At 49.5% G+C, this 25,428-nt stretch overlaps 1 protein-coding gene across 5 annotated transcripts in view; it reads left to right on the top strand.

Annotated features, from left to right (window-relative positions):
* The first annotated feature begins 744 nt into the window (after positions 1–744).
* The window catches only part of LOC123845890 (carboxyl-terminal PDZ ligand of neuronal nitric oxide synthase protein), a 277,659-nt gene continuing 252,975 nt past the window's right edge, over positions 745–25,428 (top strand). For 3 of the 5 annotated variants that reach the window (XM_064593819.1, XM_064593818.1, XM_064593820.1), the window contains exon 1: positions 745–1,215. Coding sequence is in view for 4 of the 5 variants with exons in the window: in XM_064593818.1 (XP_064449888.1) it covers positions 1,111–1,215 (105 nt within the window). In the remaining variant the exon portion in view is untranslated. The remainder of the gene's footprint in view (positions 1,216–25,428) is intronic. The other 2 variants (XM_045876790.3, XM_045876791.3) reach the window with 1 other exon arrangement.

A 25,428-nucleotide genomic window follows, 5' to 3' on the forward strand; every position in this document is an offset into this window, starting at 1 on the left:
AAAGCTCTTGATGTCAAAAGGGTCTCTTCTTAACAACAGGCAAATTGGCTGAAGCATTTAGGAAGGGAGAATAGAACAGTCAGAAATAACTTGGAAGTTCATCTTGTCCATACCCAGTTACAGAAGGTTTAATTAAGAAAAGTAAAAAGGCTGAGGATTCTCTTGTCCTTAGTATTCCTTTTTTTTGGCCTACTCCGTTCCCACAGGCTGATGGCTTTTTAATATTAAAACCTTTCCAAAAGGCATTCCCCAGGCCCCATTACACAAGCCACAAATCACGGCTCCGAAGAACAAAAAGCGCCCGCGATGGGCCCCCACTGGGTACAGTCTTGATTCTCCAGGGAAAGGGAACTCTCAGACTTAGCGATCTGGATGTATTTGGGACAGGACCTGGGCCTTCCTCGGAGAACATACACACACAATAAACGCCACCCCTCCCCCCCAACGAAAACAAAACATCCAAGGCGCTGCGGCAGCGGCTGACCCCCGGCAGCTCGGCTCCGAACGTGACCGTAAAAACAGAAGCAGGGCTGAGCCCGGGCTGCGGGCCCAGCTCGCGGGCCGGGCTGCAGGGTTCGCGGGCCGGGCGGGCGGGCACCGCGCTCCCGGGCGCTTTCACCTGCTCGGCGGGCGGGCGGGCGGCGCGGGGCGTGGCGTGGCGGGCGCGGGGCGGGGCCTAGGAGCCCGTGGGAGGAGCCGGCCCGGGTCCCGCCCCGCAGGAGGAGCGGCTCGCCGGCGGCCGATCCAGCGTCTCCGTGACAGGCACCCCGCTCCGCCGCCGCCGCCGCCGCCGCCTTTTCTTCCTCGTCCCGGGCAGCCGCCGCGCCGGGTCCCGCCTCGGGCCGCGCGCCCACCGCTCCCCTCCCCCGGCCCGGCGCCGCCCGCTCCCGCCGCCGCCGTCCTCCTCGCCCGCAGGAGTCGCGCGGCCACAGCGCCGCCCGCAGCCGCGCAGCCCGCTGCCGTCCGGCCCTCGGCGCCGCTCGGGTCCCGGCTCCCGCGGCCGCCGCGCGCGCCTCCCGCCCCTCCCCTCCCCTCCTCACCCCTCCCGGGTCTGGCCAGTCCCTTCCCGCCGCCGCCTCTGGAGGAGCCGGTCCCCCGCGGGTCACCACCATGCCCAGCAAAACCAAGTACAACCTTGTGGACGATGGGCACGACCTGCGGATCCCCTTGCACAACGAGGACGCCTTCCAGCACGGCATCTGCTTCGAGGCCAAGGTGAGGGCCCCCCCGGGGGGGGGGCAATGCAGGGGAGGCGGCACGTCCGAGCGGACGCGGGGCTGGCGGGCCAGGCTGATGTGGGGGGCCTTTCTGGTAGGGAGGTGACTCCCCTTGTCGGGACTGAATTCCGCGGGCTCCTGCCCAGAAGTGCGACAGAGCAGCTGCGAAGTTTGGGCGGTATTGCTTTGCCCCCTCCTCCCACCTGCAGACGCCCCCATCCTCACCTCTCCGGACTGCCTGACTTCCCGATCCCTTCTTCCGAGCTGGAGAAGCCAGCGGGGGAGCGCTGCCTGGACCCCTGGTTCTTTAGAATCGCTTTAGGAAAGCTCTGGTGTTATTTACCTGCTGGGATCCCATGGGAGAGGTGCTTTCAGGAAGGTTTTTTTTTTTTTTTTTAAGAGGGAATGCCTACTTCCTGATTGAGGAACATAATACAGGGGTGTTTTTGTTTTAGATTCCAGGTACCCGGGTCCAGGTGTCAGTCACTTCTTAATTGCCTTATTTGCCACGACTCCTTTGCAAGTGCCAGTCATTGAAGGGGGAGGGGTGAAAGCTGCCCATTTGCTCGTTTTGTGGCGTAATGTTAAGTTTCAGCAGCTAGTAGGGGACGGCTGTTGAAGAATTTAGCGGGGATGACTGGAATTTTCAGCGCCGAGGCCAGAGCCCCGGGTCCGTCTTTGGGGAGGGGGCGGGGCGCAAGCCTCGGGACTGGACTGGGGGGTGCGCGATAAGCCTGGCCCTCTGAGATGCACTTCCCAGAGGGAGGCGTTCTGGTTCCCGCAATCACAGCTGGGGCTCCCGCTGCCCATCGCTTGCGGAAAGTGCTCTTCCTTCATGCCACCTGACCTCAAAGACCCAAAGTTGCTCAGCACCTGCAGTGTGCCTGTCGCTGATAAGTGACAGAAGGTATTGCCCCTCCAAGTAGGTTTGTTTTTCAGGTTCTTGCTGATTTTGAAAAGACTACTTTCGATGTGGAGACAGTTTTACTCTTCGTTCCCTTTTTCCTTCATGACTTTGAAGATGCATGGCGTTATCTCAGGCAAGGATGATTCCATCAGGTGGCTATTCCCTTCAATTTGTGAAACATCTTTCAAGTGTCTGATATGTGCCCAGTGCAATCAGTTATCTTTAGATTTTTTTTTTTCCTTCTCATGGGGATGTGTGAATTGGTGAATCTTAACTCCCCCCCCATAACCTTCCCCCAACCGTATTTGCTAGAGGTAGGACACCCCCTATCCCCCACCCCACTCAAACCCTGCAGTGGAATGCAGAGCCGAATTACTGGGTATGGCTGGGACCAGAGTGCGGTTGTAGCCAAGATCTTATCTTGCTTCTCTCAGAATAGATCTCGTTGGTCTAAGATGGGATGTTTGGGTTAATTTTTGTCCAGGCCTGTTGCTCTAGTGAGCAAGTTTTTCACTTTACAGCATGGCTTTTCATCATGATAATAATTCAGTTTTCTTGGATATCCATAAACTGTGGAATTGGCTTTGTCTTGTTTGGTTCACCAGTGCTCTGTTTCACAAGAGTGAGGGCAAGGAGGGGGATCAAGAATTAAAGTGTTTTAAAACCTTTTAAATTCTTTTTGCACAGTTTCTGCCTTTGGTCCCGACTAGGTCTCAAAACCCGGTAGGCATAAGAATCCTATTGAAAAGTCTAATTCTTGCCACCCCCAATTCTAATTTGACACATCTGGGGGGAGCCTGGGACTGGGTACCCTTAATGGGGATTGTGGGTGATTTAATGCAAGTGGCTGGGACCAGACTTTGAGAAACACTGGGCTTGAGGCTTGCCTCCACCTTGCTGGATCTTACCTTCACCTTCCCCACATGGAATTTCTTTTCTAAGCAAACGTCTGGGGGCTGCATGATGTAGTTCCTATAGGAACTTCCCTGGGTTCACACACAGTGGTGCTTGATTAGAGGAAGGGGGAGCCACAGCTGGTCCAGGCTGTGTTCCCAGTGCAGATCTGAGACATAGGGGGACGAAGGGGTTCTGCTCTGAGAAAGGACAGGGCTGACCGAGGACTGGGTCCTAACTCCCAGCCCTTTGGAATCGACGCTGGACACCAGGACGTTCAAACCCTGTCAGCCAAGACCTGAGTATAGGTGGAAGCAGAAACTTTTCTGTCCCAGGTGCATCCAGCAAGTGTCTCCTCTGCCTGGTTTCCACCTCCCACCAGAACAGTGTCTGTGGACCTGCACACTCACTGGGATTTCACCACATTTGTCCCTTGTTTTGGAAAAACACAGGCTGGAAAATGTAAACGTCTTCTTGCTGCCTTGTCAGATCCCCTTGGAAAATAAGCCCAGGTCTTTCTCTCCCAAGGGCTGGCAGTTTTTCAGAATCAACACCTGATGGAGTGACTGTTTGGATGGCTGCCACTCATTTTTAGGCTTCTGCAGAGATTGAAAGGTTACGGCTGGGGTTGAAGGGTATCTGGGAGTCAGAGGGTCTGTGCACTTAAAAGCATCATGAGGGCGCCTGGGTGGCTCAGTCAGTTGAGCGTCTGACTCTTGATTTCAGCTCAGGTCATGATCTCAGGGTCGAGAGATTGAGCCCCTCATTTGGCTCCATGCTGTGTGAGGAGCCTGCTTAAGATTCTCTCTCCCCTCTGCCCCCAGCTCTCTCTCTCTCTCTCTCTCAAAAAAAAAAAAAAATTGAAAAACAACATCATGCATTTAGTGATTAAGCAGAATCCTAGATGTTTTTCGCATGCAGTTTCACGTAATTCTCACTGCTTCCCTAAAAGTGGGTCTCCTTATGTCTTATAAATAAATGAGGATATAGGCTCAGGGAGGTTGTTGTCTGCTTTCGTGCACACAGCTGTGGGTGGCAAAGCCAGCGTTTAAACCTGGGAGCTTTGACTTCAGGCTCCCAGATCCAGTGCTTATTTAATCATTTTTATGGAGTGTTCAGTCTGCTGGGCGGTGGTCTGATTCACAGCTCACAGGTGGGGCATCCTCAGGTTGCTGGCCTTTTGGACTCTGATGTAGGAAATTTCTTAAACTTTTAATGCTGGGCCGTTTCCAGATATCCCCCTGGACTAGCAGCTGCTCCTAAGGGGTTACCTGCTCTCCGTCAGCACGGGTGCCTAGCCCACTGATCATTGCTGAGGGGTGGGGGGTAAAATCTCACTTGGCCTGATGGCTGGTACGACCCCTCTGTACCTGCCTCTCCCTCTTTCCCCGTGTGTCTTCCTGGTAGCCAGTGCCATTGACCAGCTGTCTCCCCTTGCTGGGTGAGGAGGAGACTGGGAATGGCTTTGGTACAAAGAGTATAATACAAGTATTAGTAGCATAGTTATGCATTTTGTAGGTGATTTTTTTTTTATTTGCATGGGACTTTCCCATACAAAGCCTTTTCTTCAGGTAGAAACAGAAACATTAGTGTCCTCTCCGTTTCTCAGATGAAAAAAATTGGGGATCAGAGGGATTAACTCGTCTAGCATCACAGAACTTCTAAGACGATATGATTCTAGCTGATATTTAGTGAGGACTTACTAGGAGCCATGGAGCTGCCATGGCCCAGTGCGGTTGTCTTCTGGTCCATGGCTCCTCCTCCTGATGCTCTGTATCCACAGCGCTCATCGCCTAGCCCGTTCCCGGAAACCGCATGAATGGCGCAAATGGTCACAACTCGAAAGCACCTTAGCTTACCTGGTACACAACCCCCTCCTTTTACAGATGAGGAAATTGCAGTGCAGGGGGAAGTCGTTGACCCAGGGTCACCTCCCTAGATAAGAACAGAACCAGGACTCGTCCCTGGTTTCCTGGCTTCAGGTCAGTTTCAGTAATCTCTTGCTGCTTAGCCAACGACCTGAAAACGAAGCGGCTTTACACAACATCTGTTTATTTTGTGGGCCAGGAATTCAGGCGGGGCTTGGCTGGGCTGTTCTTCTGTTGTATGTGGTGTTGACGGACTCAGTCATTGGGCTTCATTTAGCTGTGGCTGGGCTGGGCTGGAAGGTCCTTGAAGGCATCACTCACATGGCCGGTCCTCCCTGTGCTGGTTCTCTCCACAGGGTAGCTTGGATGTCCTCAGAGCGTGGTGGCCCTTTTATTTGGCAGCTGGCTTTCAAGAGGGAGTGTTCCAAGCAGTGCAGGCAGAACCTCGAAGGCCTGGCCTCCAAAGTTAACACAAGGTCATTTTTGTATTCTGTTGGTCAAATTAGGCCATAGGCCAGCTCAGGTTCAAGGGCAGGGGGAAGTAGACTTCATTCCTGAGGGGCGAGCATTAAGGTCACATTGCATGGATGCACATGGGGTGGGAGAGATTGCCGAAGCTGTCTTTGGGTCACAGTTGGCTGTGAAATTTTGTGTTCTTTCCCCTCTGCATAGACCTCCTGCAGTGATGTTGAGTGTTCTTTGAGGACCTGTCTTCTGCTTCTGCATAGAACCCCCTGCCCCAGCATCAGGTGCATACTTAGCCAGCAATAACAAATTATTTGTCAAGTGGAAGAAAGTACCAGTTGTAGAAAGTCTGAAAGCAGTAAGGATATTGTCATATTGTAGAGTGATTTTGCAGTTGGAGATCTCTTGGTCCAATCTGAACTCAGTTGTCTGGCCATATTTCCCTCCTTGCTAAATGGTTTCACTGGCTGGTGTTTTCCATGAGGTGGATTTTAGAGATTCCAGAAACCCCGGACAGCAGGCTGCCTGTGGATGCCTCTTGAGCACGCTGTGGTGAGGACTTCCAGATTAGGACGTTACATTATCGGCTCACCGTAAGTGGGGTGCTCTGACTCATACTTGAGCCTGAAGCGTGGTAAAGAGCTCTCACCCCGACTCCACAATATCCTGGGTGTGTGAGCTCTGCCTCCAGGGTCTTGTCTTCTGTCTGGACCAGTGGGGGTTCAGATGGAGGGCCTGCTGTATACACTCATACCACCATTGAAGCAAAGGTTCATTTCACCTTCTTATGTATTTGTCCAGATACTTTTAAACCCATTGTTCTCTCTTTTTTTTTTTTTAAATTAAGTAAGCTCTACCCCCAACGTGGGGCTCAAACTCCCAACCCCAAGATCAAGAGTCGTGTGCTCTACTGGCGGAGCCAGCCAGGAGTCCCTCCCATTGTTATCTTCTGCCTAGACCACTTTTGGGGGGCAGTAAGTTTCAAAGATACAGCGTTGATGGTGAAATGATGCCTGTTTTTATTCGTCCAGGTGCCCCCATGTGCTCCTCCACAGCTAGTGTTTGGGGATCTGGTGGGCAAGTCTGTTTCTACCTAGCCATACATTTCCTGAATTGATGCCTTTCAGTCTTGTCTCCTTGGCCCAAAATGTCCCAGTCCTTTCAGTGGTGCAGATCATGCAGCCACATGTAATGTTGACCTTTGCCAGTCATTATGTCCAAGACCCTAATCAGACTCACCGTTTATTATCCCTTACTCATAATGCTGCTACTTCCAAGAACTCGAACTTTCAGAATGCTTTCTTTGACTGTAATTATCTGCCTCCTCATGCCCTCGTTGCCTCAAGGCTGCCTTCAGCTCCCCAGTGACCTCGCCATCCTTGTCCTGCTTCCCGGGGCTGCCTGGGGCCATGCCCGTGACCCTTTCTGCCCCTTCCACTTTCCTGCCCGACATCGCAAACTTGGTCTCTGCTGCTTCCCTTCCTCCTTCCTCTTTTTGGAAAATGAGCTTCCTTTCCCCTGCCTTTCTGAGAGTTTTATTGAGACATAAGTCACATACCATACAATTCACTAACGTAAAATATACAATTAAGTGGTTTTTAGTATATTCACAGTACGTGCAACCATCACTGCAGTCAGTTTTGGAATATTTTCATCTCAAAAAGAAACCTCTATAGCCTCTATTTAGCATCCCCCTACCCTCCCATCCATCCCAGCCCTAAGCAACCATTAAACTACTTTCTGTCTCTAGATTTGCCTATTCTGGATGTTTCATATCCATGAAATCATATAATATTTTTTGTGTGTGCACGCATGTGCATGTGACTGGCATCTTTTTTTTTTTTTTTTTTACTAAAGATTTTATTTATTTAGCAGAGAAGAGAGAGAGAGGGAGAGAGGGAGAACAGGCTTGGGGAGAGGCCAGCAGAGGGAGAGGAGGAAGCAGGCTTCCCGCTTAGCAAGGAGCTCAATTCGGGGCTCGATTCCAGGACCCTGGGATCATGACCTGAGCCGAAGGCAGATGCTTAACCAACTGAGCCACCCAGGCACCCCGGCATCTTTTTTTTTTTTTTTTTTTTTTAAGATTTATTTAATTGAGGGATGCCTGGGTGACTCAGTTGGTTAAGTGACTGCCTTCAGCTCAGGTCATGATCCTGGAGTTCCAGGATCAAGTCCCACGTCTGGCTCCCTGCTCAGTGGGGAGCCTGCTTCTCCCTCTGACCCTAACCCGCTTCTGCTCTCTTTCTCCCCCTCGCTCACTTTCTCTCTCAAATAAATAAAATCTTAAAAAAAGATTTATATAATCGAGAGAGAGTGTGCATGTACGTGGATATGGGAAGGAACAGAGGGAGAGAATCTCTAAGCAGATGCCCTGCTGAGTGTGGAGCCTGATGAGGGGCTCAATCTCACCACCCTGAAATCACGACCTGAGCTGAAACCAAGAGTCGGGTGCTTAACGGACTGAGCCAGCCAAGCGCCCCGTGACTGACGTTGTTAACTTAGCATGTTTTCAGTCCATACTATAGCAGGTGTCAATGCTTCATTCCTTTTAATGGCCGAATCATACTCCATTGCACCGATATACCACGTTTTGTTTATCCATTCATCCATTGGTGGACATTGAGGTTTCTTCTTTAGCTCCTGTGAATACTGCTTCTGTAAGCACCGGTGTCCATGTTTTGGTGGGGATGTCTGTTTTCATTTCTTGTGGGTAGATAAGTAGGAGTGGAATTGCTGGGTCTCCTAGTAACTAGGTTTATTTAACCCTTCGTGGAACCGGCAGCGGCTGTTTCCAGTGTGGTTGCCCCATAGGCACCAGTGGGGTTTTGGTTTCCCATGTCCTCACCGGCACTTACTATAGTCTGGCTTTTTGAGTCTAGCCAGCCTAGTGGGTGTGAAGTGCTGTCTCATTGTGGTTTTGATATGCATTTCCCTGATAAAAAATGATACAGAACATCTTCTCATGTGTTTATTGGCCATTTATATGTCGTCTTCGGAGAAGCATCTATTCAGATCCTTGACCCAATTTTTGGATTGTCTTTTTAGAAAAGTTATAGAGTTCTTTATTCTGTATTCAAGTCCTTTATATAGATGTGTGCATATTTTCACCTATTCTGTGGGTGGCCTTTTTGCTTTCTTGATATTGCCCTTTGAAATGTGGAAGCTTTTCATTGTGATGAAGTCCAATTATATATTTTTTTCTTTATCCCTCCTTTTTGAGATTCATCTGTCCTCCATCCTCTGCAGAGTCCTTGTTCAATATCTCCTTCACTGCCCACTGCCACTGTTCCCTGGGCCCACCTTCCTCCCCACCGGTTCATTCCTCTCTGCCCAGGAATGCACTGTAGCCTTCCCTATGTGAAGACTCACTTCTCTGCACCTCTTTAACAAGTGTCCCTCCCTTCCTTTCCCAGCTCAGTCCCGGGACCGGGAGAGAGCGGTCTACTCTCTGCAGTTTCTCAGTGTCTGTTCAGCTCCTGGCAGTGTGCTGACTTCTGTCCTGGCTACCGTATAGAAACTCTTGTACTGTCCCCCTGCTCTGTCCTCATTCCTTTCTGATTTTTCTTGCTGTGCAGCCTGTCCTTGCAATGCCTCAGTCCGCTCTCTGAGCAGGCTCTCGGGTGGCCATGCTCTGCCTGTCCCTCCGCCTTGCCCTCCTCCTCCTTGCTGGCTGCCCTTTTTCCTTCCTTGGACCTCTCCTGTGAGGGCTTGTTTGCATCTCCTCCTCGCTGCTAGGCAGGTTGGCTCCTGGACCTCTAACTCCAGTCCAGCCTCCAGATCTTTGTTGGCTACTTCCTGCTGGCTGTCTCTGCCCCAAGGAACGTGTTGCTGACCCCTTGCCTCCACAAGCTGGATAGCAAATCTCTTTGACTTGGGACTCGTCTTAGTGACCCCACCATGCTCTTGGGCACCCAGGCCTGACACCTCGGAGCACTACCTGGACCCTTTGGTATAACAGCCGACTCATCGGCTGGTCACTGGATCCCCACTGTGGCCAGGCTCTTCTCTTCCTGAATGCTCACATCAAGTCAGTTGCTGCGTTCTTGAATCTTCTCAGTGACCCCCACCCATGCACCCTGCCCGTTCCATCCTTTCCCGCCTCTGGCTGGTTCAGACGCTCACCGCCTCTCCCCAGATTGTTTGAATAACTTTCTGGAGGCCTCCATTTGATCCTACAAACTTTTGCTCTGGTGATTTTCCTCCAATATAATTATGTTGTCCTCCTACTCAAAAACACGAAGAGTCTCCAAGCCTACTGTATTAGATCCAAAATTCTTAGCATGATATTCAGGGCTCTCTGTTTTTGAACAATTTCCCTTACCACCCCGTACTCCGACCCGATCAGCGTACACCCCATTCCCCAGGCCCCTTGTCATGTTCCACTCAGACCTAGCCCCGTGTCACTTGCTGTGTTGAGGAGCCTGACCAGACCCCACTGTGCAGTTGAGCAGCTTGTCTCTGTCTGATTTTTTTTCTCCCTCTGTCGTCATCAGGGGCTTTGTCACTCTGTCCCTCCCCCCCACATGCCTTCTGCAGTGCTGAGTGCAGTGCCTTGCATTGAGAATGTTATTTGCAGTAAATGAACATAATTTCTGAGATGCTCCCTACGAGGAGGGCCAGGAGGGCTCTGACATGAGCCCAAGGACTGGACAGGCCTCAGCTGGCTCCCGTCCCCTCTTGACCTGGTCTCTTGCTCTGTGCCTGTGACGCGCAGTCCCCTGGCCTCCCAGGATGCACCCCCACCCCCACATCACAGAGTGCCTCTTCCTTCCAGAGGAAGTGCCAAGTAAGCATTTTCCCTGAATTAAATGGAATTCCCATGATGGATGTGCCATGGAATTAGAATCTTTGATTACAGAACATATGGCCAGTTTCAGGAGGAGGTAATTGTCATTTATTAAAAGAAAAACATTTTCAGCCTGTTGTGTTCTCATTAATGAATTGATACCTTTTCCCCCTAATTCATTGTTTTGTTTCCTTTAACTTGCTAGTTTATAATCTTAGGGACATGGATTTGGTTGGCCATATAGCATAGCATGGATTCACGAACCAGACTGTGCTTGGGTCCAAATCCCGGCCCTGTCCCTCTCTTGCTGTGTGACCTTCTGCGAGTTACTCAGCATCTGTCCCGTGGTACCCTGGTCTGTAAAAAGAGGGTACACGTATCACCTACCTCCTGGGGTAAATGAGTTACACATGGAAACGCCTCGTGCAGAGCCTGGCACAGGGTGGGCGGCTATTAAGTCGTATTAGTAGTATTGTTATTATTTTGTCCTACAGATTGCACCATAGGTTTCATCTGTGCGTGGTTGTAATCTGCGGCGTTAGTAGATTAATCCTTTGATGAGTCGGAGGCCTGGTAGCGCGTTATCTTCACGCTGCACGCCTGTTTAAAGCTCTAGCTCCGGGACCGCTCTGATTCCCAAAGTTGCAACTTTGTGCCTGACTACTCTGTGGGCTTAAAATAGCTGTCAGCCTCATCGGGAGGGAATTAAAAAAAGGGTTAACTAGCTTCTGGTGCGTGCCCCCATCACAAGTGTGCCAGCCTTTAATCCTCGTTAGGATTTAAAAAAATCACAGAATCTCGTGGCGTGCGGTATGCTGTCTGTCTGCACTGTCTTTCCCTGACTGTCTTGGATAAATATTCCTTAAGCAGAGGTAATCGAAGCAGAAGGAATCTTGCATCATGGGATTAATTAATATCTTGTGATGCTTACATTTCCCTTTTCCATTTTTCGATTCAGCATCATGTTTCCTTGTAAGCTCCGGAGTACCTGGCTTTAGAAGTTACTTACGGGGGCACTTCCAGCAAGTTTTGTGCCCAGAGCGTCTGAACGCTGTGGACCCCCCTGCTTCCCTACCCTCTGCGTGTCAGCCCGTTGGTTTTCGGTGGCATTTGACTGAGGCTTGTGGGTCTTAACACCCTGATGGTCTGTCTGTGCGAACAGAGGGCCGTGGCTTCCCCCCATTTATTCTGGAGGCTACGGTGCTTTCCAGGAGGACCGTAGACCTGACCAGCCTTGAGCGCTGAATGAGACCTGGAACTCTCCTGCACCCAGTGCAGCTGTCCTCAGAACATTCTGAACCGAGTTAGCCTGTGTGTGAGCACACGAGAGGGAGACGCGTGCTTGCAGAATTGTCCCAGGTCCTGTATTCTGTGCTGCTATTCCCTGCGGGTCTCGTGTGTGCATCTCTTGCTTCCTGCTCTAGTCTACGGACTAGAGGCCCAGGGGAAGCTCCAGAAGCCTGCCTCATGCTGTCCACGTCGTAGAAAGCCAACATAATGATCATGGTCATTTAATTTTTTTTTCCAAAGATTTTATTTATTTATTTGAGAGAGAGAGACAGAGAGAGAGAGCATGAAAGGGGGGAGGGTCGGAGGGAGCAGCAGACTCCCTGCCGAGCAGGGAGCCCGATGCGGGACTCGATCCGGGGACTCCAGGATCATGACCTGAGCCGAAGGCAGTCGCTTAACCAACTGAGCCACCCAGGCGCCCGATCATGGTCATTTTAAAAGCACTTACTGTGTTCCAGGCCCTGTTCACATTCTATGAAATGATTCATCTTCCCAACGGCCGTGGGAATGAAGGTACTGTTATCACCCATCTTACAGATGGGGACGCTGAGGCACAGAGAGACAGAGTTTACTAATGGATGGGTCCAGTCAGTGGGGCTCAGGGCATCATCACTGCAGATCTTTCAAAATACCAAGAGCTAATGTTTATCAAGTACCATATTCTACACTTGGTTCTCAGTGTTTATGTATGTTAACTAATGTTTACAGTGGCCCCATGAGGGTAGGGGCTATTGTTCCCATTTTGCAGATGAGGAAACTGAGACACATTTCTTTAGGCTGGATCGAATGGGCAAATGGTCTGTTAGAGGTGGCGGTCTTCCCATCCAGGTCCTGCCTGTGACCCAGGGACCGGTCTGCTGCTGTGAGCCGTTGGGCAACAGGCCACTTGCAAAGAGTCCTCTGGTGCGCCATGTTGCTGATCTCTAGGTATGGACATGAGGCATTAGTGAGTGGGACAGCAACTGGGCGGAGAGGAGCTTGGGAGGCCCTTCCTTCCTGGGGAGTGTTGTTTGCTGGGCTCTTGCTGTGCACTTCCTGTGTAGCCGTGGGCTCCTCTCCCCCTCACCACACTCTTCCTCCCGGCCTCTTCCACGCCCCCTTCCCGGCCTTTCCCGGCTCCCTTTCTGAGGACCCATCCTCTCTGCCCGAGGCCCCTCCAGGAGAGCGTAGGTGCCAGCCAGCTTTAGCTGAGGAGTGGCTGTTCTCGGTTGGAAATCTCAGCCCACAGCGCACCACAGAGAGGCGCCTTGGTTGTGTCCTTTGTTCTGTTTGGTTATAAACTCTTTCGTTTTTGTGTTGGCCTCTTTGGATGGGAAGGGGCGCTCATGTGGAAGCGTTTTCTTTTTCTGCCAAGAGGAAGATTAATGTCTCCCAGGGGCCAAGTGACAGGTGACATAACATCTCACTCCCACGCTCTTTCCACATACACGCGCGACCTGTACGTGGGCTCTAGTGACGTTGTCAGGCTGGCCCTCCATGTGTGTGGATTTTCTTTTCTTAAATTTGGCAGCACCGCTTGAACACGTTGTATCCTGGGCGCCCGTATCCAAAGTGTGACTGAAACTTGACCTCTGGACTCAAGGTTACTGAAATGCAACTCTTTCCTCCTTCAGGTCAGGAATTTTGCAGCGTCCTTCAGTGAGGAGAATCTCCTGCAGATGCCTTCGATTAGTGAAAGCAGCTGTTCTCGAACTTTGGGGTCTCTCAGAATCACCTGGAAACCAGTAAAAATACAGAGACCCGGGCTTGTTGAAGTAGCACTGGGGCCTGATCTGTCCTGATCACGTCTTCTGGGCGATGCTGATAGACACCCTGCTTTGAGAAGCTGGAGCTTCAGCTGGAGCGGCTGCTCTTCGGGGAGATAACAAAACAGAACACATTCTGATGGCGGGGTGTTCTCCGCGGTTCTAATTCAGTTAGTAGGGGTGTCACCTGGGGGTTGCAGTTTTCATGTCTTCTGTTTCTTGACTGAGGCTGTTCTCCCCCGCCCTCCCCAGGCATATTACTTAAGTGAAGGCTGCTTTAAAACTTTTTGTCCGATAATTCTGACATATCTGTCATCTTGGTATTGGCATCTGTTCATTGTCTTCTCTCATTCATGTTAAGATTTTCTTGGTTCCTGCAATGATGAATGATTTTTTTTTTTTTTGAGATTTTATTTATTTCACAGAGAGACACAGCGAGAGAGGGAACACAAGCAGGGGGAGTGGGAGAGGGAGAAGCAGGCTCCCTGCGGAGCAGGGAGCCTAATGCGGGGCTTGATCCCAGGACCCTGGGATCATGACTTGAGCGGAAGGCAGACGCTTAACAACTGAGCCACCCAGGCGCCCCTGATGAATGATTTTTGATTGAAACCTGGACGTTTTGGGTGTTAGGAGATTCTGGATCTTAATTAAATCTTCTGTTTCAGCAAGCCTCCTCTGCCCGTGGCAGGGGAGGGGAGCGCTGTCCCCTTACTGTCAGGTGGAGAGAGAAGTCTAGAGTCTTCATTGGCCTCGGCTGAGGCCTTGCCAGAGCCGGGCGGGAGTGCCTCACCGTGTTGCTCATGGGGCCTCCGCTGCTGCTCCGCCTTTTTAACCGCTGGGTGGTGGTGAAAGTTCTGGACTTTCGGCTAGGCCTCTTCAGCCCCCCAGCAGGGAGGGGTGGAGGCCGTGTTACCCTGGCAGCCCGGCTTCCCTTCAGCCTTCCTGGATAGCCCCAGGAAGAAGGTAAGGGTGGAGCATCTCCTTCCAGCCTGATGAAGGCAGACGTCAGGTTTCTTTTTTTTTAAGATTTTATATGACAGAGAGAGACACACAGCGAGAGAGGGAACACAAGCAGGGGAGTGGGAAAGGGAGAAGCAGGCTTCCCGCGGAGCAGGGAGCCCGATGTGGAACTCGATCCCAGGACTCTGGGATCGTGACCTGAGCTTAATGCAGATGCTTCACCGACTGAGCCACCCCGGCGCCCCAGAAGTCAGGTTTCTTGACCCAGCTGGTGGGGGCACGGTTTTCTTCTGTGGCATTGGGCTGGAGTAGGGCTGTTAGTGTCTAAAATTTCTTTGTCGTGTGAGGCTGTTCCCGTCCTGGTCCTTTGGGTGGAGAAAGCAGGCTCTTCTTGGGACTTTTCAGAAATTTTTAATTTTTATTTTTTTAGTAATCTCTGCAACCAGCTTGGGGCTTGAAGTCACAACCTGGAGATTAAGAGTTGCTCTTGATGCTCTTGAGCTCTTGTAGCTGAGCCAGCCAGGTGTCCTGGGATTTTTTAAATTATCCGTCTGTTGGCGTTTCTGGGTCTCTGGCTTCTCCAGCAACCAGTTTGGGATATGTGAGGCAGAAAGAAAACCCAGGGAACCCAACTGCCACGTCGTGCCTTGGGTGCTGAGGTCCCTGGCTGGTTGACCTTCTTTCCATCTTTGAGTCATCTTCTGCATGTTTTATGTGTAATAGCTGGGGTTCTTGGTTGTTGTCAGCAGGAGGAATAGAGGTTTGGGTGAAATAGGTGATGGGGATTAAGAGGTGCAAACTTGCAGTTACAGAGGAAGTCAGAGATGAACAATGCAGTTGGGGGAACATGGTCAATGATACTGTAATAACATCGCAGGGTTATGGGATGATGATAAGAGTAACAGGTGGACTTGTTGAAGCAGTGGGTACACCTGAAACTAGAACCTTGTCAATTCTATGTCGGTAAAACTCCCCCAGGTGATTGTAATCAAATCAGGATGCACAATTGAGAACCTCAGGGTCAGCGCGCTGGAGCCGGCCAAGGCAGTTTTGGTGGAAAGACCAGGAGGCCCTGGTCTCTTCCCCAAGTGCTGGTCTTTATGAATCCTTGTGTACTCTCTCCTAAGTCCTTAAGGCCCTTATATTCACTTTCCTTCCATAGATTTATTTCTTCCCTCCATGTAGCCCGTTCTGAATCTAGCTTGTGTTCCCAGTATATGTTCCGAATTGCAGGTGTAGAAATAGATCCAGTTCTATAGGAAGTATTTATTGTGCTTCTCTATTGGGGGCACAGTGCTTGGTGTTGGGGTCAGAGAGCCAGAAGACCAGATGGTGACCGGAAGGAAATCCTGCTAGCTGGGGAGATACACATGTGTGGAAAGACGGCCACAATGGTATCATTAGGTATTGAGCACATACTATGTGCTGGGCATTCTTCGAAGTGTCTTATACCCTTTCGCATTCAGTCCTTCTAAGTACACTGCATGATGGATGGTATTTTTTCTTGTGGTGGAGGAGGCTCCGTATTAAGTGACTTGTCCAGGGTCACTCCATCCCTAAATCTGGGCAACATTGGACCACGAATTTGCTAAAACAAGGCCTTGCTTTTTCCAGTGGATGTTCCACTGAGCTTTCTTCGTGAGTTGTGGGTACTGCTGTGCTGGGGGAGAGCTTATCTGTTTATAGTCTTCCCCAGACCCTGGACGGTGTTCAGAGGCTGCTATTAGTGGCTTGGTCTGTGACTTTGAAAAGGGTCTTGCAGGGGCATGAAATGATGATTCTTGAGTGTAAGAATGTCACTGTAGTTGTGCAAAGAGTGGGTTGTGTGTGTGTGTATATATGTTGGGGGGGTAGTAATAGACCGGTGAGAGCTGGTAGCGGCTGGAACCAGGGCCCATGTTCCCCTCTGGAAGTTGCCAAGAGGTACAAGGCATCCTTCAGTTTGGAAGGACCACATGTATGAATAACGAAGAGTGTGGGCAGCTTTTAGAGAAGTGAAGGAGCAGGGAAAGGTGGTCCTGTGGTAGGAGTGGGGGAGATGAGGGTTTATACGTAGGGCTTTAGTCCCTCCCCATTTTTTTTTCCTTTTAGAGAGAATAAGAAAACCACAGATAATGAAGAAATGCATGAGGTAGGAGGACCCATACCCCAGGAGGCTTTAAATCCCAGGCTTGAGAGATGTGACTTAATCTTGTAAGCAGTGGGGAATAAAAAATGTAGGGCATGACCTACGCGCATGTGTGTATGAATGTGCACGCGCACACACAGTTTCTTGTATTGGGACGAGGAAAGGGATAAGAGCTGTTTGTAAAAATAAAGCAAATGGAGGACCAGTGCTAAACACCCAGGTGTAGGACCTGAACCAGGGTGATGAAGGGTGGGGGGCATGGAAATGAAGGGGTAGAGGTCAGAGGAATTACAAAGACTAGGGCCAGGCTATACTGGGGAAGGAGAGTCAGAAAAGATGCAGAATTAAATAGTTTGTGCTTCCTAGGAATGTGTATTGGATCGTTGGAACTCCCGTGACAAAGCTTTAAACAACCTCCATTTGGAGGATCCTCTAAGATCTGAACTGCATGAGCTTGAAAGGTGGTTTCACCTGCCTCCTCTCTCTCTCTGGCCTGAAACTGTTGGCCAGGGGTTGGGCCCTTAGCTGCGCCACGTCCTGACGTCCCGTGTGGCATTCTCTACCTTCTTTGAGTAGTCCTGATGTCTCTCACTCCCTCAGAGTTGGGGAAGCACGTTTAGACTGCTGACATGTGGCAGTTTAAGGTCCGTTCAGCCACACGATGAGCATGAGCCTGTGTCCGTGGGAGCCCCGCGTGAAATGAGGAAAATTCTGTAAAAACACAGACCCTGGGTAGCTGACCTCCGAAAGCTGGGATTGGGACGGCCTTTTCTCCCTCCCGGTCTCTTCTTGAAGTGGAAGTTGCTGTAACATGAGAACTTCAGGCAAGGGATTCTAGAAGTCACTGGTGACAAATCCGTAATGGGTTCCTGAGGCTAATGAGGTGGTTAGAGGTATCAGACAGCAACTTCTGGTGTGTCCCTAGGCCTTCTGCTAATACTCCCTGCCTGCATCGCAACCACTTCTGTCTAGTATGGTCCCCACTCCCCGCTACCCGCCTCGGTGGTACCCTCTGGCTTGTGAGATTCCAAAACGAGCACCACGTCTGATCCATTATGGATGCATAACAGGTGCACTCTTGACCTTGAATGAATAAGCGGGTGAGGCCGACGTGCCTGAGCGTGCACCGCTTTGCTCTTCCCCGTTTCCCTGGGTGCCTTTGTCTAGAGTGGGATCCTTGGCATGGCTTTTGCTGCCTCAATTCTGCTTTTGCCCAGCCCACTTGTCCGCTGAGTCCTGTTGGATGTATTTCTCAAAATGGTTTTTGCAGAGAGAGTGTGGTGTTGGACTTTGCCCTCCCAGATGTTCCCTTGGCAGGATGGTGCAGACTTTTATGGTTGGAGGCTCCTTTTCCTTCTGCTGAAGGATCCAGCCTGTGGCCTGAAGCTGGCTTTGTTGTTGCCCACCTAGGATGGATACATGAGCTCTATACTCCTCTTATGGGGCTTACCTCCTCAAAGACTGTTTTCTCCACTGGTCTCCCAACTTTGGGTGGTGGTCTTCCTCAAATTGCTGAGCACTGTTTGGTTTATAGTCTGTTATTTGTGTATGTAGCCTAGGCCCTATACAAGGTGGTTGAACTTCTGGGTTTTTAGCAGTCCTGGCAGAGGGCCTGACGTGTAGTAGCCGCTCAGTAAACACACGGAGGTGTGAGTGGAATTCAGCAAGGATTTGGTGCGTCGGGATGAGGCTGCATCCCTGGGGTCCTTCAGAGGTCCAGACAGTGATGCCTTCTGGTGATGGTTTCCTTTTTCCAGCAGGAGCTTGTTTTTCATTAAGATGTCTGATGTACATGCGTGAGGCTGCTGACTCCCCTCTTCTGTGGGAGAGGGCTTGATGCCCTGGGTCTGCACGTGGGAGGGATGCACCTCCCTTTTCCCAGTTAGTCTTCTCTTCACCTGTGTTTCCTCCTTACCCAGGGAGGCCAGGGTTGGGGAGACCAGGATGTGGCACAGAAGAGCCCTGGATGGCAGCAGAGCCAGCCCTGCCCTTCCTTGGATCAACAGCCTGGGCCTTGTCACTTTCATCTCTTTGTACTTCAGGCCCCTCACCTGTCAAATACCAGAGCTGAACTCTCAGAACTGAAATCTCAGGTGATTCCCTGAGCTCCCCTCCAACACCAACACTCTGATTCTGTTGGACTCTTCCCATTCCTTCTGCAGTCCATCCCCCTTTCCCGATGAAGTCACATCCCAATTACCTAATGTCCACATACTGGTTGCCAGATCAATTAGAGCAAACAGCCAGAACACAGCCAGACTGCACGCGGTGCTCACCGTGTTCCCAGCCGCGGCGTGGGGAGGCGGGATCTGGTCCTTTCGGAGGCGTGGGAGGTGGGATCTGGTCCTCCTGCCCCTAGCTGTTCATCAGTGTGTTGCTCAAGTAACCACACACAAGCAGAATGTATTCACTACCTTGTCTTATGTTCTCAAATATTTACACCTTTTGCTCCTCTGTGGAAAAAAAACCTTTTAAGTCTCGGTTGTCCATTTTTCCCTATTGCAGCCAAAAGAGAAGTTTTGAAAAGCAGTAGAACCCTACAGGATCACGTTCTGAAAAAAGGCAAAGGAGGGAAACAAAGCCTGAGCTCGGTCTTGGATTTTGTAGAAATTCAGGCAGGGGGAGGCCTCCGTGTGCCTGCCAGCCCTGGGGGCTGGGGCCTCATTGCCCACTTCGTATTACCACAGTGCTTTGCAACTCAGCTGTACCTTTGGATCACACGAGAAGTTGTAAAATAGAGCTGCCTATGTCCCCTAGGGATTCTCACATTCTCTACCTGGGCTGAGGTCTTTCTATCCCTGTGATTTTTAAAACCTCCCGGGCGTGCAGCCAGGAGAAGGGAGGTGTATGTAGGCAGGCACATCTGTGAGCAGACCTGAGTTATTCAGACTGACAAGCTGATTGGTTTTACACTGAGACCCATAACTGAATGAGGGACTGGGTATGCTTGCGGATGCAAACCTAGCACTTGCCTCCCCGCAGGGAAGAGCGTGGGGTTCCAGGCGCGTAGATCTCCGTCAGAAGGTGGGCTGGTAGGTTCCATAGCAGCTGGTCAAGAGGGTTTGAGGTGTTCGCCCACACGATGATGATGGTTTCCTCAGCAAAGCCGGAAGATCAGAGTCTGTAGGCTGAAGTATTTGGCTGGACACCTCCAACAGTTGCCTTTATGTGTCGTGTGTGACCCGCCAGGGCTGATCCACGTCTCCTTCCCTGTCCTGTGATACCGTCTTTCTCTACCTTGATGAATACCTACCACCTGGTGCTGGCCTCTCTTTTGGGCCTGGGAGATTTTTCTCTCCCTCTTCCCTGCTCTCTTGCTGTTCTCCTTCCCCCTTCTCTGACTCCTCCTGTTTTTTCTGCCTCAGACTGGGATCCGCCATTTCTGGTATCTTTTATTTATTTATTTTTATTTATTTATTTTTTTAAAGATTTTATTTGACCAAGAGACAGAGCTTGAGAGGGAACACAAGCAGGGGGGCGTGGGAGAGGGAGAAGCGGGCTTCCTGCAGCAGGGATCCCGATGCGGGGCTCGATCCCAGGACCCTGGGACCATGACCTGAGCCGAGGACCACTGCTTAACTGACTGAGCCACCAGGTACCCCAATGCTGACTTTTACTTCTAGATCGTTTTCAGTGGGCAGAGCTAGGAAAATACATACAAAGAGAGCACAAGAATGAATGTGACAGATACAAACATACTTGTGAGTTCATAGTCCTATTTCCAGCTACAACTCAAGACTGCGGTTTCTTTTTTTTTCCTTTTCTTTTTCTTTCTTTCTTTTTTTTTTTTTTTTTAAGATTTTGAGAGTGAGAGTGTGCGAGCAGGGGTGAGGAGCAGCAGAGGGAGAGGGACAAGCAGACTCCACACGGAGCCTGACTTGGGTCTCAATCCCAGGACCCTGAGATGATGACTTGAGTCAAAATGGAGAATTGGATGTTTAACTGATTGAGGCCCCCCTCCCCCCCAGGTGCCCCTAGACTATGAGGTTTCTACTTAACCTATATTTCATCTTTTTTTTAAAAAAGATTTTATTTATTTATTTGACAGAGAGACAGCGGGAGAGGGGATACAAGCAGGGGGAGTGGGAGAGGGAGAAGCTGGCTTCCCGCTGAGCAGGGAGCCCGATGTGGGGCTCGATCCCAGGACCCTGGGATCATGACCTGAGCTGAAGGCAGACGCTTAACGACTGAGCCACCCAGGCGCCCCAACCTATATTTCATCTGTTCTGTCACACTGAATTCTAGTTTTCAAGTACATAGGGAATGATGGAATTCAATATCCCGTAATTACTCATTTGCTCTATCCCATAATACTCAGGCTGCAGTCTCAGAATAGCAGATACTAACGCCAGCCTCAATTATAATGCTGAAAACATTCAAAAACCTTGGTTGCATATGCCATCCCTATCCTCTGCCATTCAGAAGAATAGCTGTCCTAGCTCCTTGAAGTATGCTGAATAACATACGACCCCTCATGGTGTCCACATCCTGATTGCTAGCACCTGTGGATGTTACTTTATATGGCAAAGATTGCATATGTGATGAAGGATCTTGAGAGGGGACATGATCCGGGTGGGCTCTAAATTCCACCATACATGCCCTTATGAGAAGGAGGCAGATACCGATCACTCACAGAAAAGGAAAAGACAGGGTGATCCTGGAGGCAGAGATGGGGTGATGTGGCCACCAGAAGCTGGATGAAAAAGGAATGGATTATCCCCTAGAACCCTTGGAGAGGGGGCAGCCTGCCAGCCCCTTGATTTTGGTCAGGTGAAATGGATTTAGGACTTCTGGCCTCCAGAACTATAACAATAAACTTCTGTTATTCTAAGTCACCAAATGTGTGATAATTTGTCATAGCAGCTGTAGGAGACTGATACAGTCGCATAGCCTTTACACATTGTAATCGCTCCCTTTTAATGCCCACTTAGCCGTATTCCATAATAACTGTATACTTCAAATACTTCTATCCATGTGTCTTGTCATTTTGGTTATCTGAAGTTCATTCTATACGATGCTTAGAAAGGGCTCATGGAACAATATTCCTAGGTCTAGATATGCCTTATAGTTTTCTTAGAGTATGTTTTTATTCTGAGTCCATGTTCTAAGGTATGTACTATGCTCTCTATGAGGTTTTAAGTACATATATATGGGGGTAGTTTGAGTTACTGTTCTTAGAATTCTATTCCCTTGCTTTGATTTTGTTTTGCAAGAACCCCTCTTAATCCTATGTTGGTTCTTCTTTGTCTGTCTTCAATATTTGTCACTTTCAAATCCCTTTGATCTGTATCTTTCATTTGAAAACATTCTTGACTTTTCAGGAGTTTTGTTAGATCTGTTTTTTTCTTCTAGTTTAGTTTTTGTTTCTAAAATGATTCTTTTTAAAATTTCTGATTCTTTCTTGAATTTAGTCTCTTCTGGAAATTCTCATAATTCTAATTTGTTTTCACGTCTTGCATAATTTACTTTTTAAAGTAATTTTAGCTCCTTTTGAAATGTTACATTTTTAACATTTTTTGAATGTCTTTCTGGCATGTTTTCATTGTCCCACATCTCCAGAGATATTTTGGTCCTTACTCTTTTTCTTCTAGAACTGCCTACGGAGTTGACCCTGATACTTTCTTTAATTTTTACGTGAACTTGTTTTCCTGAATTTTTAAAAGGATTCTAAGTTCAGGAGGATTTCCGACTTCATCGTTCCTCTTCTGTTTTCAGTTAGATTAGGACAACATCATGGCGCTGTTCCCTGCTCCCACTTTTTTCTGAACCTTTTCTTTCCTATGTCCCTGTTGCCTGCCCCGCTCAATTTTGATTTTGCTCTGGGTGGTTTCTCCTTCCTGTGGGATCCTGTCCTGGTGAGTCCGTTGAGAGGTCATGGGGGCTGGGGCTGCCCCCACCCTTTGGACCTCATTGTGGGCCCTGCACAACTAATGCGGTTCTCCACTTTTCCTACTGTGGTCTTCACTGAGTACCTGTTGACCCTTTTGGGGTTCTCCTCTCACTGCATCCTCATGGGCCCATTGCTTCCCTTTGTTTTCTCCCACACAGACACTGACACCATGTTGGCTGTTGATCTGTCCCCATCCACATGTACTGTGGGGATTATGGGGCTACCTTGTCACCATATTTTTTTCTTGGATGTTGTCCATGAGTTTTTAGTTTTGTTACTTAGCTGCTCTGTTTTTAAGGATTGCTGAGGATCCCCATTGCTTCCATTTTCCCATAATTGGGGTACCATCTTTTCATTTCCCCTACAACTAGGCAAACTGCTGAGATTTTAAAAGTTGTTTCTTCCCCATGAAACAGCAAAAGGTGTAAATATTTGAGAACATAAGACAAGTAGTGAATAAATTCTGCTTACGTGTGATTACACTTGAGCAACAGATTGATGAATAGTTAAGGGAAGAAAGAACACCAGTTCCTTCCTCCCATGCCTCAGAGAGCAGGCACTCCACAGCCGGGAACGTGGTGAGCACCACGTGTGGTCTTGCTGTGTTCTGGCTGTTTGCTCTAATTGATCTGTCAACCAGTATGTGGACATTAGGTAATTGGGATGTGACTTCATCGGGAAAGGGGGATGGTCTGCAGAAGGAATGGGAAGAGTCCAACAGAATCAGAGTGTTGGAGTTGGAGGGGAGCTCGGGATCACCAGAGATTTCAGTTCTGAGAGTTCAGCTCTGGTATTTGACAGGTGAGAGGCCTGAAGTACAAAGAGATGGAAGTGATAAGGCCCAGGCTGTTGATCCAAGGAAGGGCAGGGTTGGCTCTGCTGGCATCCAAGGCTCTTCTGTGCCACATCCTGGTCTCCCCCACCCTGGCCTCCTGCTGTGTAAAGGGTAAACAGACTATTGTCAAGTGAAGAGCGCTTTTGTAGAGTAAATTGAAGGGTATTCACTCTCTTGTTTTAAGAAGTTCAGTGTTTCAGTTAGTGGGTTTTCTTAAAATAGAGGCACACATAATTGGGGGTTTGTGTGGAATAATTGAGGGGTGGAACAGAGGATTTCATCCATGGTATCTCTGCTCTCGCATGGCAGGATCAAGAGCAGAACCTGTAGGCCTGACCTCGTCCCACTGAACTTTTCACTCCAGCAGTGATAAATCTGGTGTTTGTTGATATTTCCAAGAAGAGGAAATGTTTCTCTGAAAGCTCTATGCTATCCATTGCACAATAGTTTACGACTGATGATTTAATGGATTGACATTTATTCATCTCAACGTATTCTCTCCTTAACGGTTGTCTTGTTTCTTTGGCCACGGAGATGGTAATTCATATTTGTGGACCCAGAGCCCGGTACATGATTTGTGTTCCAGTGTATTACATGCATTGAGTGAATCTGGAGAAATGAAACTAATATGGGAAAAAGAATACTCGAATTCCATGCATTATTGAGCACTAAATAATCCCCAGATCCTCAGAAGGTGCAGGATGGCATGCCTTCCTGGATGAAATGGTCTAGAGGATTTGAATACTAATCCCTCTTCTACGCTCCCAGGCGCAGGCCCTTACAACCACCTTACCGTGATAGTGACGGTAAATAAGAGAAGACCACAGCAAAAGTGTATTTTGCCATCAGAGAGAAATGGTTCCTTGGAGAGGCAAGTGTTTGGCAGCTGCTTTTTCTTCTTTTTTCTTTTCTTTTTTTTTTTTTTTTTAAAAACATTTTTAAGTAATCTCTACACCCAGGTAGGGCTCAAACCTACAACTTCAAGATCAAGAGTCGCATGCTCTGCAGACTGGGCCTGCTTTTCCACCTCCTTCCTCATGGAGCCTGCCTGCTCCTGCGGTTTCTCAGACACTTGAATTACTGTGTTTGATATGCAGGTCCTTTGAGACTGTTACTTCTACCTACAGGTAGGAAAATTAGGTCCTAGCCTCCAAGTGTCCTTCATCCCTTGGCCAGTGAAGGCTGTTTCCAGTGGAACAGGGACTCCAGAGCCCCTGCCATATTGTATGCCATCTCTCCAAGCTGGTTCTGAAAAAATGTTCCCCCCACCCCGGTCCCCCAGCAGAGGACAAGTGGGAACGTGCTAAGAGTAGGGGATCATGAAAGATAATTTTGTTGCAGTTGGTAAGTACTTCGAGTGCTATGGCAAGCCAGGTACAGTGGTAGGTTTTAGGGCAATAATATTTAAAACTTTTTTAAAGGTTTTATTTTAGAGAGCAAGCAGGAGAGAGCATGCCCAGGGGAGGGGCAGGGGCAGAGGGAGAGAGAATCTGAAGCAGACTCCCCACTGAGCATGGAGGCGGACACAGGACTCGATCCCATGACTCTGAGATCACGACCTGAGCTGAAATCAAGAGTTGGATGCTTAACCTACTGAGCCACCCAGGGAAGATGGACTCTTAAGTTCCTTTTGGCATTCCAGTTTTTCTGTGACTAAGCACTCAGTAGGTGTAAAGTGCTGGTCTGTAGCCTTCCTCAAAGTCTGTTACATCCGTGCGCAGGCGCGTATCCTAAGAGGGACTTGTGCTGATGGCGGCCCGTAGCTCAGCTCTCAGCTGATGGGTGGGACTGCGTTGTTACCCCTCGATAACAACGTATCTTGCCTCACCCTGAAAGTGGACTTGGCTCTCTGACGGGGTGGCCCTGATCCTTCCTCCCCGTGCACGTGATTCCATTGGCACTAATCTCCCATGGGGACAGCGGCTGGGTTGCGGGGGAGGGTGGTCTCTGCTTGGTTTGTAGACTTTGGGTCTCATTTAAATGTTGGCGGTGTGTGCTGGGTTAGGTTTGGTCAACTCCTGCTTGATTGACTCTTCCCCTGGAGCCCACAAAACCCATAAAACAGTTAGAGAACCGGTCCCTAATCATGCTTGTTAGGGCTAACCGTAAACACAGTCCTGTTGATGGATGGATGGATGGTTTAATAAATATCCACCAAGCGTCTGGGTTGAGGCTGCAGGCATGCCCTGGGCCTGTTCAGAACCTGGCCAGAGGTGGCTATGGACATGTGGCAGATCCTTGGACATTCTGAAACCATCTCTGCCTTTCTTTTGACTTTATGCTGGTTGAAGCTCAGGAGTGGCTACGTTTGGTGATTTATCTAAGATCACACAGCTAAGCACTTTACTAAATGTTTTAAGACTGCTGGAGGGAGGTAAATTGACAAGTGGTGTACACTTGTGTCTTTGCTTCACCCTTGCTCATGCTTGGTTCTCTTAGCCAC

The sequence above is a fragment of the Mirounga angustirostris genome, unplaced genomic scaffold, assembly GCF_029215605.1.
Source record: "Mirounga angustirostris isolate CCGP_5_RB_7025 unplaced genomic scaffold, mMirAng1.0.hap1 SCAF_6, whole genome shotgun sequence".
Taxonomy (NCBI): domain Eukaryota; kingdom Metazoa; phylum Chordata; class Mammalia; order Carnivora; family Phocidae; genus Mirounga; species Mirounga angustirostris.